Source organism: Pleurodeles waltl, chromosome 10 (assembly GCF_031143425.1).
Source record: "Pleurodeles waltl isolate 20211129_DDA chromosome 10, aPleWal1.hap1.20221129, whole genome shotgun sequence".
Taxonomy (NCBI): Eukaryota; Metazoa; Chordata; class Amphibia; order Caudata; family Salamandridae; genus Pleurodeles; species Pleurodeles waltl.
This window is the reverse complement of record NC_090449.1, coordinates 602737987-602754607: the sequence shown is the minus strand read 5'-3', so window position 1 is coordinate 602754607 and position 16621 is coordinate 602737987. Positions and strand designations below refer to the sequence as shown.

Below are 16621 nucleotides of genomic sequence, written 5' to 3'. Positions count from 1 at the left end.
TTTTTGCCGTGACTGTGTGAATTCCCTTGCTAGTTTGTGGCTCCCCCCCCCTTTCCCCCCCCCCCCCTCTGCCCCCCTTTTTTTCACCCCTATTCTTAGTAAAAAGACTACATACATCTTTCAGAGTGTGGTTTTAGGAGACTGTTTTTAATCTGTTTGTGTGATTTAAATTGTGCTTAAAAGCTGTCTGCCCCCCTGTATTTTTGCCTTAAAAAAGCCCGATTTTAGAGTGTGCGCCCAGAACTATTGCAGTGTTTGTCTCTTAAACAATCTCCCCCTTACCTGGAAAGTAGACTCTGCTAGCTTGGAAGTGTGGATTCAGCCTGTCTGTATCCAAGGAGATACTGAATAGAGCAGCAGTAGCCTCCCCCCAGGCCACAGGGACTGGAGTTTAGTTAACTTGCTCCTTATATAGGTTCCTCGTGGTTGTTGCATATGCTGTTGTGATTGGTTTTTGGGAGATGGTGTTTCATTGGTTGCTAGCTCCAGGGATGCAGTTATGATTGGTGGATAGGGCTGGGATTCTGATTGGCTGTTGGTTCTAGGGCTGTGATTGGTGGATAGGGCTGGGTCTTCCATTAGTTGGCTAAATCAGGGTTTAAAACAGGATTGGCTAGGGTTAGGACGAGCTTCTTATAGGCCGGTAGGGCTATAATAGGCCAGGATTCAGGGCGTGTGAGCCCGGGCGTCGAGGCAAAGGGCGGAGAGGACAAGGGCAGCTGTCTGTTCGGGACAGCTAGGGACTATTCATATTCCCCCAGGAATGGTTTCTACACCAACACATCCCTCAACATGCAAATGCATTATCTGCAAAGATATCCAACTCATGCATCACAAACTGACCACAGACGGATTGCATTGCCCCACCACCCAACACAATACCCTACATACAACACATATACACATACCCCCCATAACTACTACAGTCAAACACCTTCATTCTCACAGCATACACTACTCTGTCCCCTCCCACTAACACTACCTGCCATCACCCACACAATACAAAACTACAACATACAATTCTCTCAGTTTCAGTCTCCCAGATACACACTCTCTGCTCATACTAACCAAAAACACTATCCGCTGTTCGCTCCACACAGACCGCCTGTCTTCATAACAATGCCCAAACCCTGCATTCAAACACATCATCTACAAACACTCTTCCCCTCTCCTCACCAATTACACACAACCATACAATCCCCACTTTTCACTCCACCACACATATTACCCCTTCCGGTCATCTCAACTAATACTTATTTCCCTGACACACACCCATCACCTCTTACACACCTCATACATTCATCTCCAAAACACATCAACACCCCATCTAACACTCAAATTCCACTTAGCAGCACTAACTCACATACAAATCCCTCACCAAAAACTACTACACCAATATCCCCTCTCATTCTTCCACAAAAACAATACCAACCACAAACATCAGCACATCAAAGCAACACAAACTTACATTACACTCATCATCATACCCACTCCCACCCCCAGGACTACACAAAGGATACAAATTCCATCCTATCTCCACCCCTACCCCCCCACTCTTCACAAACACCTACCACAAGCACCCCATCCCAGCAACCTTAATTCACTCGCCTCTCCTCCATTGCACAATTTAGGGCCTTACATCATGATCCACATGCTCCTCCACCACCCCTAACCCATACTCCATCCACACTAAACAAACGCAAACAAAATAAAAAACATGCCACTCATAGCAACCTCGCATCCCCTTGTTTGTTACATAATAAAACTACCCTACAAAAAACACTACAATCCTCATGGCTCTCTCAGCCACCAAGTTCACCACCCACACACACAGACCCAACAAAATGCCTCCTTAACCTGCTGGAAGAGGAACACTATGTTGAAAAACAAGACTATTGTGAGCCTCAAACAGTTATCACAACTAGCAACACTCCTGCTTCAAGCTCACATTATACTACATACCCTTCTACTAAACAAAACAACACTACCACTAACACACCCTGTCTAAACTGCCAGCTCATAAATGCTCGATCACTCTCAAAAAACAAGCACCACATCTACGACCTGCTCACAGACACACAACCTGACATACTATTCATTACGGAATCCTGGTTGGGAGATGACATGGCACCAGTGTTGCACGAAGCCCTTCCTCCGGGCTATCAAACCATCACACAAAACCGTATAGGCAAGAGAGGAGGTGGACTAGCTATTATATTCAAACAGGCAATAAACCTCAGTAAAACAGACAACATCTCCATACAAGGTTGTGAAGCCCTCCTTACCAGATGCCACCCTACTCCAACTTCCTCCTGTAACTTTCTCCTCCTTTACAGACCTCCACCTAACAACTCCACTTTCCCTGATGCTTTTCTTGACACAGTCTCAAACCTTATTACACTATACTCCAATCTATGCATTCTTGGGGATCTAAACATTTGGCTTGACAAACCCAATATGCCCCATCCAAAAGTTATCACCACTGGCCTACTCGCATTGAACCTACATCAGATTGTACACAATCCCACACACATCGCTGGTCACATCCTAGATGTCATTTTTGCTAAGCCTGAACTCGTTACTATTCATAGCATCACACCAACCACCTGGTCAGACCACCATCTGATAACTTTCCGGCAGACAACTCCACAAATCAACACACCCCACAACCACTTACATACATACACCTATCGACCATGGAGCAAACTCAATTTGGATCACTTAGAAACACAACTAACAGCAAACACAGATCTAGATACAATCAATTCTGTACCAAAACTTTATGAGTGGCTACAGGAAGCTTTTGATGTCCTAATACCACTCAGAAAAACTAAACATGACAAAAGAAAACCAACACCTTGGAGAAACACAGAACTTAAAAAGATAAAGCAACAAATCAGAAAGTTGCAGCGGACCTGGCTCAAAACAAACAACAGTCCAGACAAACTGCAGCTACACAAACTTAACAGGATATACAAATCATCAATCAAAAAAGCTAAAAAAAGATACTACTCAGACCAAATTCTAAATGCTCAATCTACAACCAAGGAATTTTATAAAATTCTCAATGAATTTCGAAAACCCACATGCATGGAAGGAAGTCATCCCACCACTTTCACAAACAAATTGGCAACTCACTACACAACCAAGGCAGACACATTGGACTCCTATTTAAAACAGAAGAAAACCATCAGCACCAACCCCTTTACTAAAATACCCTTTAAGAATAAACCATCCCAACCTCTACAGTCTTTCAAACAAATATCCCAGGATGAATTTATGGATTTGGTCAAAGCAAGCAGACCTTCTGGTTGCCCTTCTGACCCTTGCCCACCACAAATCTTCAAGAACATCCTGCTATCTACTTCTGCTGCCACACCTGTAAGAAGAATCATCAACAACTCTTTAACTTCAGTAACTTTTCCTACAGACCTGAAAAAGGCATACATACGACCATTATTAAAGAAAACAAACCTAGACCCGCAAGACCCCAACAACTACAGACCTATCACAAATGGACCTTTCCTCGGCAAATTGATAGAAAGAGCAGCATTCGCCCAGATGTCACAATTCATTGAAGACAATTCTATACTTTCAGACTTCCAAACTGGATTCCGCCCAGGAAGAAGCACTGAATCGGCACTCATGGCAATCTGGGACGATCTTAAAAACACAGTCGACAGAAATGGAGTTGCTGCACTACTTCTCTTGGACCTCTCAGCTGCCTTTGATACGGTTGACCATGACACCCTAACTCAAAGACTCCACGAAGCCGGCATACAAGGGATTGCTCTCGACTGGATTACTTCCTATCTCCAAAAAAGAGCGAATATCATCCACTCGCCCCCCTTCTCATCCAAACCCTACCTCACAAAAACAGGGGTCCCCCAAGGGTCAATCATCTCACCTTTGCTTTTTAACATCTACATGATATCTTTACCAGAACTGATCAATGATTTCCATCTCACACGCTACAACTATGCAGATGACACACAAATACTACTTCAATTAGAAGACCCCAAAAACATTGAAAACTCACAAATCTTCAGTTGCCTCAGAGCCGTTGATCAGTGGATGACCTGGAGCCATCTCAAACTAAATACTGCCAAAACAGAAATACTCATATGTGGTAATTGGAAAAATTATGACCCTCTGTGCGTCTGGCCTGAAGATCTCGGACCACCTCCTCAATTATCCAAGGAAGTGAAAAACCTAGGAATCACCATGGATTCCAAGCTAACTATGAATGCCCAAGTAGACAAATTAGCACGCACAAGCTTCATCACCTTAAAGACTTTACGACACATCTTCCCCCACCTCGGATTTCCACACAAGGTGCAAGCTACTATCTCGCTTGTATTATCCAAACTGGATTATGCCAATAGCCTCTATCATGGATCATCTCTATCTGTTATGAAAAAACTACAACATATCCAGAATTCCGCAGCCAGGCTACTACTACGTATAAAGCCACAAGCCCACATCTCCCCTGCCTTGAGAGCACTACACTGGTTACCCGTTGCCAGAAGATGCACTTTCAAACTGCTTAGTATCACCCACAAAGCTATACATGGAACAGGACCGCTTTTTATCAGAAAGAAAATTACCAAATACATCCAACAAAGAACCCTCCGCTCAAGACTGGCACCCCACCTTAGAACACCACCATACAAGAAAAAGACTGTAGGTGGTACATCCTTCTCCGTCCAAGCAGCCAAACTATGGAATTCATTACCCCCAACTATAAGAGCCACAGATAACTTTCTTGTTTTCAGAAAACTACTCAAGAGTTGGCTCTTTCCTTCATAACCACCTTTTTCAAACAACTATGAACTGCATATGCCTATGTGGATAAATATTTTTTCAGATTATATGTATATTTCTATTTATTTATAGTTTCTTTGGAAAATATGTATTGCTACTGTCATAACAATAAAATACACACACTCTTTTTAAACCTGTCTGACTAAGTATTTTTTACCCATGATTCTAATTATGTATTGTATGTGCATATGTGTGTGTATTCATGTGTGTGTATAAATATATATGTATATATATGTGTATGTATGTGTATATGTTGTTTCTGTGCTTGGCATGTTTGTGGATCATTGCATGGCTCCTGGTTTTTGGGTTGTTATACTAGATATCTATGAATTTCTGCTCTCATTTTCATCACTCTTATGTCATGTCTCTATCAAACTATCCTCCATTCTCACTCTGACTCATCCCAAATCCCTTCGACCACTTTCATCTCCTAAATATCTCTGCCTAAGCTCTTCCCTCCACCTCCACATCTAACTCACCAAACCTCACTCTACCTCTGTGACCTCCCACACAACCCTACTAAATTCTCCTGCATTCATCTCACCCCGCTACTATGCTCTCCCTAACCCTTCCACATACTCTTCCCCCCTCCACCCCCCTTTATTCATCCCAAACCTTTGGATTGAGTAAATTAAGGATATACTTCCAATTAACACTTCTGGATTTCTTTCCTCCTCCACCCCTCCATTACTCCAGTCAATCTAACTAACAAACTCTCATATCCGCGGCTCAAATTAACTCATAATAATACTAAAACTGTACTCATTATTAATTGATACTAATCCATCACTAATTCTTGTAGGGTTCCAGAGTAGCGTGCTACTCATCGAAAAGCGCTTCGACGCCTCGTCAGGGGTAGTAAGCGCTATATAAATACGATTACAATACAATTTACAATACAATAGGCCAATCTGCCCCTTGGGGAGCAGAAATGGCCTAAAATAAATTTGGCCCCCAAACCCCCCTCCCCCTGGGAGCGACCCTTGCCCAAGGGGTCGCTCCCTCATGCCAGTTTCATTTAAAAAAAAAAAAAACATCCCTGGTGTCTAGTGGCCGTTTTGACAGCCGGATTGCTTGCAATCCGGCTGCCAAAACGCTGAGAGAGACTTCAAAGGGAAGGAAATAGCCTTCCTTCACTTTGAAGTCTCTCGGCCTCCTCCACGTGATGGGAAGAGAAATGCTTTTGCATTTCTCTTCCGATCGCGCTGGAAGCTGAGCTTCCAGCTTGATGGGAGGAGACCTTGTGACAAACAGCGCGCTTGTGCGCTGATGTCACAGGTGGGGTGGGGTCAGGGGGGGAAGGGCTTCCCCTTCCATCCCTGCCTTGGGGGGGCTGGGGAGGAACCCCAAAGAAGGAGCGCTAGCGCTCCCTCTGGGCTCTGTGCCCAGGACGTAATGGTTACGTCCTGGGCACAGAGGGAGCGGTAGCTCAACCTCTGGGCTCTGTGCCCAGGACGTAATGGTTACGTCCCGGGCACACAAGCACTGTGCCGCAGGACGTAACCATTACGTCCGCGGCACAGAAGGGTATAAGATTAAAATTTAGACCAAGGTTTAAAAGGTCAAAAGAAATTCTACCAGGCCTTCTGGTTGGCCATTCAACACGTACTGATTATTTACCCACTCCCAGTATTTCTCTTTAACTAACGGCTTAGCATTTTGATTGATTAAATATGGATCACTCCAGTAATGGCCCAAACAAATATTATACATATATTGTTTGATAAACTAGAGCCAGGAGATTATTGAGATTCTTTTATGGGCCTAAACTTCAGATACAATTAGCCTGTAGGGCCCCAGTCCCAGAATTGACCATAACCTTATCCAATAAAGCAAAACCTTCAGTCTCGCTAAATCCCAAATCCTCTGCACACCAGTATCAGCAAATAGTGGGACAGACAGTGTAATTTAATAAAGTTATTCTCTTCAGCTGTCAAACCTTGCAAATTTCCAATGCCCCATAACTCCACACCATACTAAGTGGCAGATTGAACCTTAGCCCTATAAATTTCAATAACCGGGGAAACTGATTTGGGGGTGGTTGCTTTATTGCGTTTAGCCAAGGAGGCAGCACTAAGAGTGAGTTCTGATTTCATTATATGTGACTTCCAACTCACAGTTTTATCTACCCTCACCCCCAGATAGTCAATATTGTTGACCAATTGCAATCTTTCTCCTTTCATGTAAAACCCTCCCCTAAAGGATTTATGCGGTTTCAAATTTATTTTTGTTTATGTAGAGTTAACTTCCAAACCGTGGCTGTCACAATAATCTGCAAAACATTTTAAGTGATTCTGCAAACCACCAGGAGATCGAGAAATTAAAACTATCATCTGAAAAAAGAAGTGCGTGACACAGCAGCCCCTCAATTTTGGGGCAGTCATGTTCACTGGTTAATGGTCAACCACATCATTAATATACAGAGAGAACAGAGTTGACGAAAGTACACACCCCTGTCGAACTCCACGCCCTATAGGTATAGGTGAGGTAAGTTCACTCCTTGCTCCCCATCTAACTCTGGCATAGTTCCCTTCATAGTAAGGTAGTCATTTTTTCCCCCCTTTGCAGGACCAAGATACAGGCCAGAGGTTTGCACCAAAGAAGTTGCATGCAAGGTGTTTTGAAGGGGTGTGACCCGTGGGAACCATATTTTTTTTAAACCTCGCCCCCACCCCGAAAAAAGATTGGGTGATTTGAGGCCAATCTGCCCTCGGGGGGACAAATAAAACCACTATACACCAGGGATTTTGTATATGACCTATACATATTTATTTTGGGGGGTCTTTTTGAGTGAATTGGGCCTCAGGGTGGGTGGTAACACTTGAGTCACCTAGGAGTAAGGATTTGTACGTGGTGGGGAATCAACTTCTGGGGCAATGGTTGCTTCATCTGGTGGTGTCTTTTTTTTGCCTTTGTCACGCCTCCTATCAGTAGGATCAGTGTCTTTTGATATTTTTATTTTCACTTTTAATTTTCTTATTGTAGTGTTAATCGTTTCTTTGTCTTGGCGGTGAATCCTGTTTGTGGGCACTGCTTTGGCAAATCTGTTGTTTGTGGAGTTGCGGTTGGTAAGCAACTCATTTCGTAAACCTTTCATCAAATGTGTATCCTTGACCTGTTTGTCTATTGATTTGACTAGTATACTAATATTTGAATCTCTTGCTTTTTGTGTGATTATCTTTTTAAAAAAACATATGGATTTGTGCACATTCCAAGCTGCTTTGTGATCTGTGTAATACGTGTTTTTCCTTTGCTGTGGGACCTCTTTGGTGATTGCTGTGTGTGTGCAGAGTAGGTGCAGCTGAACCTAAATCAGCTGTCTCTGGCAAGTGAGTGGTATTGTTTTTGAGTATAAAGGTCTTTGTGTGCTTTTTACTGATTGACTTTTCCTTCCAGATTCCTATGTGTCAGTAGTTTTACTTGGTTTGATAAAGACACAGTTTATTTCCTTATTTCACAGTGTTAGTTACTGTTGACTTTAGTAGTTGTGCTATTTGTATTAGTAAGAATTATGGCTAATCACAGGATTAATGCTCAGCAGGTTGTACATTTGCTTTTCAAATCGTCCTCTGACCACTGTTCTGAGACTGACTCTGCATCCGAGGCACAGGAGGAAGTCCAAGATTCTGGTAGTGAATTTTCATTATGAGAGGAATTCTCTGATGATGAAGCCACTATTGGTGTAGAGAAGATGCCTCTTTTAGAGAAGGGCACCGATATGCTGATAGTGCAGCAAGGGAAATCTGTATTGCAGCTGAGGAATGAAAGGCTTCCCATTGAAAGTACTGAACTTTGGGTTGCACCAAACATGGTGCAGCTTGTGCTGCCGGGTTTTAGTGGTGTTGCAAGGCGTACAGTCTATACTGAAAATGTTTGACCCATATATGTCTTTCAGTTGTTTATGGGCAAAGTATTTTTGGATGAGATTGTTGACCAGACTAATCTGTATGCTAAACAGTATTTGAGGGTCAACAGTTGCAGTATTAAGCCCTGCTCTTGAGCTAGCTGGTGGGCTCCCACAATCTGGATGACTTGAAGAAGTTCTTGTGTTTAACTTTTTCAAAGGGTTTGACAAGGAAGCTGTTTGATGTCTTCATGTTGGTTTACTAGCTCCTTGAAGGCAACTGCTATATTTCCTGCAACCGTGAGTCATGATCGGTATTTTGTTCTGCTTCAGATGCTGCATTTTGTTGATAATGCTTCAGGATTGACACGGGATCATCCTGATTGTGACAGTCTCTTCAAGATTTGACCTGTCCTTGATCATTTTGTAGACCATTCTCAGAGGCCTATGTTCCAGGGAACGAATAGCAGTGGAAAAGTCTTTGGTCCGGTTCAAGGGCCATTTGGTTTTTAGGCAGTACATTCCTAGCAAGAGGGCATGTTATGGAATTTATGTGTATGCTGTCTGAAAGTAGTACTGGATAGGTCTAATTTCACTGTGTACATTGGTAGGGATTCTTCTAATAACAGTTCTGGTTGTCCGTCCACTTTTGGAGCCAGTGAGTAAATTGTGTGGAACTTGGTAAAGGACTTTTACCAAAGGTCACCATTAATACGTAGATACCTTCTACAATTGTGTTCATTTGTTCAAAGTGGACACTGTTGCATGTGGCACAATCTGCCCTAACCATAACGATTACCCTAAATAGCTTGTATGTAAAAAGCTCCAGAGGGGACACTGCAGTGCCTTGCGAAGTGATGAACTTCTAGCTGTGACATTTTTCAGACAGGAGCACATACTGACAAACATCATGATGAAAGTACCGCACCTGTGACTGTTTGGGATCAGGTTGCGTAAGTGTACAAACTTGGGTGCATTGTAGACTAGCACATAAAAGCACAAGTGGTGTAGTTCGAAGCTTGGAGCCTTGCAGTGATGTTCGTAAGTCATACATTTGGAATAAAAGGTTGGCAGCTCGTTTGATTAATTTGCTACCCTCAATGATTTTGTTGTATTCAAGGATTGCTCTCCAGATTCAAAGATGACTTTTGTTCAGTTTCAGCAGCCTCTAACAGGCAGCCTTGATGTAGTTGAGGGTTGAGCAGGCAAGTGTTCGTAGAGTTGGAGTGGTGGAGGATGTGGCTAGATTGAAAGATCACTACTTTCTTGATTACATTCCTCCAACAGCCAAAAAAAACTTTCCTAGTGCCTTTGTCCCAAAAGGAGAGTTGTAGGTACTGCTCTAAGTGCTATTCTAGTCCTGAGCTATTTGTGCCCGCATGTTTTGAATTGTACCACATGCAACTCGGGTATTGGGAGCAACTCTTAACTGACTGGTCTGTATTGTTTTATATTTTTTGTTCAGTTTCAGGTTTGGAAGGTTGTTGTATTTAGTTAGATCTGTTGTGTTTGTAGTCCTAATTGGTTTTTCATCTCCTTCAAATTGGTGTGAGTTTTCTTGTTTGTTTTATAAAAAATAAAAATGTGATGACAGGGTGTGTAGACTGGCACTTGGCTGGCGATGTCTGAGGACTGGCATTTGGCTGGCTGTGTGTGGTCTGGCACACGGCTGGCAGGGTGTGTGGGGACTGGCGCTTGACTGGAAGTGAGTGTACACTGGCGCTTGGCTAGAGGTGTGAGAGATCTGGCATTTGTCTGGCAGTGTTTGTAGTGACTTTCTGCTGGTCAATACACACACACTTGCCAGTCAAAAGCCAGTTTTCACACACTGTCAACTGTCAGGCGGTGTGATTGTTGTGTCAGTTCTGTGGGCGTATGTAAGTGATGGGTCCTTGAATGGTGTTTTTGTTCATCTGAGTGTTGTAATGTGCTGGGCCCGCAGTTGGTGGTGCGAATGGCTATATGTGGGTGTGTGTCACGCATGAATGGGTGTGTGAATGGCGTGTAAGTGGTTGAATCCTTGTCTTTTCTGTTTTTCTCTGCCAGGGTGTTCATTGTCTCTAGGGAAAATCTACCAACACAAGATATTTTCATAAACTAGACACCAGGAAGACTCCAGGATGGCTCACTTAGTGCCTCAAAGTACTGGAATCTCCTGGGAGTCTCAAACTTCCTTCCACCCTGAGTTCCCACATATCTCCGGATACAAATGGTACCTCACAAGTGTGGGTGAAGCTAGTGCCCGCAAAATTGCGGTGCCCAAGACACAATGTGGCAACATCAATAAAAGGGACAGTTGCTGTTTCTGGGCCCAGTAAAACATGTCAAATAGAGGCATTTCTGAACACTAAACACCCAAGGGAGTACAGAGTGATGTGCCTCTCATGGCTCCCACAGCTTTCTTACCCACAATGCGCTGTAAAACTTAGAACATGACCAAAATTGCACGTTTTCTTTTCATTTCTGTGACCCATTCTTCCAGAATCTGGAATCCCCAAAACAATTCTACCACTCAGCATTTTCCCACTTGTCCCAATAAAAAATGGTGTCCCACTTGTATGGCTGGGCCTAGTGCCCGAGACCAGAATCGATCAATCTAACATCAATGAGTCTCCTCGCAAATGGACACTAATTGACCTTGGCTTGATTTGTTCCTGTCGCAGGCACTAGGCCCAGCCACACAAGTAGGGCAGCATTTTTATTAGGAGAATGCCGGCTAGAAGGAATTTTGTTGATTCCTGCTGATGCCAGACATTTACATCACAGAAATGCCAATTGGTAAAGTGTGAGGTTTGCAAAGGCTTCTGGGTAGGAAAACCTGGAGAGAGAGTCACACAAGTCACTCCATCCTGGATTCTCCTGGGTGTCTAGTTTCCAGAAACGTACAGGTTTGCTACGTTTCCCTAGGTACCAGCTGAGCTAGGGCCAAAAATCCACAGCTAGCTACATTGTAAAAAGAACAAAAGGGTCAGTTTTCAGTAAAATAATGCAACGTGTTCATGTTACGTTTTGGGGACTTTTCTGTCGCAGCCGCTAGCCCTACCCACACAAGAGGTATCATTTTTATCGAGAGATTTGGAGGAATGGTAGGTGGTAAGAAATGAATTGCTCCCTGCAGTTTCTAGAACTTTGTCACAGAACTGTGAGGAAAGTGTTGGTTTTTTGTCTATGTTTGCAAGGGGTTCTGGGTAAGAAAACCTGGTGAGAGCCACGTAAGTCACCACACTTTGGATTCTCCCAAGTGTCAGTGTGCAGGTTTGCTAGGTTTCTCTAGGTGTCAGCTGAGCTAGGGCCCAAAATCCACAGCTAGGTACATTGCAAAAAAAGGGTTTGTTTTCAGTGTAACAATGTCATGTGCCCAGGTTGCGTTTTGGGCCCTTTCTTATTGCAGGCACTAGGCCTACCCTCACAAGGGTGGTACCATTTTCATCAGGAGAATTAGAAGAATAGTAAATAGCATAACAAGCATTGTTGCCAGTTGTATTTCTCTGCATTTGTGCCTTCCAAGTGTGTCAGTGAATCCTTGAAGCGAGTAATCTGCCTAGTCTGTGAAAAGGCAGGTGCCTTAGAAAAGCATGTTCATCAGAGAAGCCTGGACATCCCCCAATAAGCCAGATGTCTCCAGGCGTGGCGCCTCAGGGCCACTGTTGTAGAAACTGCTCTACCTAGCGAGTCAGTCATGTCCTGTCCACAACGGATCATGAGCCTCTCCCGTCAGCAACAGCCTGAGAGAGTACAGCCTGGGCCTCCTCCAGGACCTGTGGCAGCACTTGCTCTACAATATCCAACTGTATGTGGGAATAACGTCCGAAAAGGCATGCGGTATTAAGACCACAAAGCAAGGCTAGCAGAAGAAAACATCTTCCTGCATGAATCAAACCTTTTGGATTCCCTCTCCAGGAGAGTGGTAGGGAACGAGTCTTAGGAGGAGGCTTCGACCACCAAGCTCTCAGGGGAGTGTTGTTATGTTAGAAAACTGGGGTCCCCAGGTGGGGGGTGATAGCAGAAGGCAATCATACAGTTCTCAGGAGCCCCCGTGCTGGGTTTGGACAAGGTACAAGAAGGATGTCAATGAGGGCATCATTGAACAGGAGCAGAGGATCCGAGGTGGAAACTCCCAGTTGCAGCACCTCTGTCAAGAGATTAGTCTTGACTGCCACCAACGGCAGCTGAAAGTCCAGGACTTCAGCTACCCTCCTCAACACCATTGCATAGGTAGCTCCCTCCTCCATAGCCACTGTAGAGGGAGAAACATCCTCTAATTCATATGCTAGTAGGGTACTCACAAATTCAGAGATTTGCAAATAATCACTGCTTCTAAACTCCATTTTTTGTGCCTGTTTCGGAAAACACAGGTTTGCATGATACCTATTTTTCATCCTCTATATTTTACTATATGAATTGCTCTATACTTGGTACGCAATGATAAAACACTGCAAGGTACAGCTCAGTTATTGGTTCTGGGTACCTCAAGTTCTTGGAAGACCCACAAACCCTATATATCTCTGCAACCAGAAGGGTCTAACAGATGTAATCGTATACTGCTTTTTATAAAATCAGCCATCGTGACGAGAAGTTACAAATGAAACCGTTGTCACAAATCTCTGGTTTTTGCTAATCATTTTTAATATTTTTTTAGTTTAACACTTGGGGCCCGATTTAGAATTTGGCAGAACAGTTGCCCTGTTACAACTGTGACGCATATCCCATCCGCCGAAATATAAATCCCATAGGAACTAATGGGATTTATATTTCGGCGGACATGATATCCATCATCGTTAAGACGGAATAACCTGTCTGCCGAAATCTTAATCAGGCCCTGAGTCTCTCTGGGGAAACCTTGAAGAATCTACACAAAGGACCCCTTGCTGAACATAGAACTGTGTTTAGTTTACAGAAATGTATAGCTTTCTAGGATCCATAATGGGTTTCACACCCGATTCCACCACAAATTCAAAGGTGGATGAAAGCACTTGGGACCTGATTTAGATTTCGTCGGATTGCTTACTCCCTCGTAAGGCCTAACAGCGAAAGGGTTAATGTTATATTGTCATTACAGAATAACAAATCAGAATGACTATATAGAAACTAAAATCAGAGAATCCTATCTTAGCTTGGATTAGCGAGAAACATAGTGAAAGATACTTAAAGTGCTACTTCTCAGACTTAACACTATCAAACTGGACAAGCTCCTAATGACGCTGAATTAAGGTACTGTTTTCAGACTTTCAGCATCTCTAAAAAAGCAAGAATGCAATCCAAAGAAATGGCATTAAGATAAAAGAATATTATCTAACATAAGAAGTAAACCATCAACTTCCATCAAACCTTAGGCAGCACACTTACCTTAATCTTAATACAAGACTGATTACTGTTCTTACTTCTTCCTGGGCTGGAGGCACAACGGTTGTAGTAGGAGCCTAAAAGGAGGATCATTTATTTCAGAAAATCTCAAAAATAAAATGGGATAAGTCACATCTATAATGTATAACTAGTGTAATGTATAATCTGTAGTTCAAGGTATTATTTGAGCCGAAAAAAATACTATTTATATTCTATTAACATGCATGGACATTCACACAAGGATGGTAATAAATGCCTTCTAAAACCCTGAGTGCTTATAGAAATAAAAAAACACTATTAAAACATTCATATCAGGAGGCCAAATGTGAGTAATGTGATTATCAATATGCAGCCTCAAACTTTGATAAACTACTAGACCTTGAGCTCTACGGCATAGTGTCATGGAACATAATTTCTCCCTTTCATAGTAATTAAAGACGCACAACATTTTACTATCTAAATTTTATATTCCTTTTCATGCTGCAACCACTCCACTTTCCTGTAACCTTGGTTACAAGTATAGATGTCCTCAATGGTGAAACAGGCTGTTAATAGACAGAATTCACAGAATGATGCTCCTGAAGTACTTTTTAGGAGTTTCTTTGGATGAACCCTGTCACAACTTAGTATAATGGTTTCTGGCAGACATATGATTCCCTTTAGAATACGAGACTTTGTCTTTAATAAAAACTAGCACCATTGGTTCTTAAAACTGAGAAATCTGAAAGGAACCTTTTTTATTGATTTTAAATCCTTATGATGTCCAAATGTTTACATCATTATCGAACAAACTAAGTTATACAGTTAAAGAACACTGCCACAAGGGCAGAATTTGTCCTCCTCGAAGGCCGGGTTGGACTCTCCAGCTTCTTTGGCAGCTCCCTTAGCACTACCTCCTGTGGGTGCTGGGGTAAAAAGTAAGCGCGAGGCAAAAGGTAATGCCCCTGAACTTTCTTTACCTCCACATTTGCGAAGTGAGGGAGGGGTTTCTCTTTCAAACTTTCAAGCCCCACCAGCTAAAATGACTGCAGGTTTAACTACTGGGCGGCTAAAAGTTACCCCCTCCCTTAGCTCTTTCTTTAAAGTATTAGACCAGTCCAGTGCTCCACAAACAGCAGTGGGGAGTTGTTGTGGAGTGACATGCACAGGCCTTGAAATATCATAAAAATGTTACTAGACCTGCTGGTTGAGAAGCTTGAATAATCTACTCGACCTAACTGTAATGTAGTTGACCTGGAAACGGGTCTCAAATTGTGTGATCCTGGGCAACTATTGCATTTTACGTCGCCTTTTTCTTCATTCTCACATATGAGGACACCATCAAATACATGAGTTCAACATTTCTGCTGTAAAAAAAAATCCTGTTTTGTTTGGTTAAATACACTGAACGTTTGCTCCATGTATAATAAATTTAGCCCACATATAGGGTACACATGATCCTTGCATGACTTTCCTCTTAGTTTACTAATAGCTTTGCCATCAGGGCAAGAGTGTTTCTCAGTTTATGGTTAAACACTCACTTTTCACAAATATATTACTAAGGCATGATGTGGTAGTGCGCCGTCATTTACAGGCAGTAAATTTCCAAGAAATGTCCAAAAATCTTCCCACTAACTTGCAGCTTTACTGATAACACTATATAGTGTATTAACAATAATCTGTGAAAACTGTTTCAGAAAACTTTTATCATTTGCACATCACCGAGGAAAGTATTCTGACTTTTTTCATCCTAATAAAATATTTTTATCATCACACGGCAGTACAAAAAATGGTCTTTCACAGCTACTAAAATATATTTTGAAATGTTTGTAAATTACATCTAGTTATATAAATGCTGTGTGTTGGGGAAAACTTAATACCAAAAGCACTTCATTTCACCTAGATCAGACAGTTCACCTTCCAAATCCTGGAACTCTGCAGTCACAAGGAAATGTATTTGCATTGCAAGAAGACAAACGGACTTTTGACCTCTGTCTTGGACCACAGAGCAAATGTGACAAGAAGAAGATTTAAAGGCATCTTAATTGCTAATTCAGTTTCTGACTGAATAGAACACCCATTCTTTGTCCACTTGCCAGAAGGGTCAAGTGGAATCTAAAAATGGCTCAACCTCATAAAATAAAACTCTCCATGGCGAGTTGTCAGATTTTTCGAGCCCTGATGCTGTACACACTCCTGCCACCTCTTGTTGTGCCTGAAACATTACAAGCTGTTTTTCTTAAAAAGAAGTTTTGAGGTGAGACAGACTCAACCTCAGATTGAATTTTCTCCTGTAAAGGTGGGTTTATGTGTGCAGAAGTTAAGCAGTATAGAGGAAAGAAAACGTACTTACCTTTGGTAACCCTATATCTGATTAGTGACTATAGCTTGCTGCAGATTCCTTACCTTTGAATTCTCAAGGAAGAGTTTTGTGAGCAGTACCCCTGCGCGCCCGTAGGTAGCGTCAAGCTGCTCTGCGTCCGCAGTGCTGGAAATGACATTGCGTTTGTTGTATGCGAAACCCTGGCGTGCCGACATCAGTTTCTTTCCACACAAGAAGAGGAGAGCCATGAAGAACACTGACCACTGTTGTGTCGAAACTGGGGCCCTCAAAGGGGAGTCTTTGCCCTT

At 42.7% G+C, this 16621-nt stretch overlaps 1 protein-coding gene across 2 annotated transcripts in view; it reads right to left on the bottom strand.

Moving 5' to 3' along the window:
• The window catches only part of OXSR1 (oxidative stress responsive kinase 1), a 645496-nt gene that overhangs the window by 106452 nt on the left and 522423 nt on the right, over nt 1–16621 (bottom strand). For both annotated transcript variants that reach the window (XM_069211068.1, XM_069211067.1), the window contains exon 14: nt 14015–14088. In XM_069211068.1, the coding sequence (XP_069067169.1) occupies nt 14015–14088 (74 nt within the window). The remainder of the gene's footprint in view (nt 1–14014; nt 14089–16621) is intronic.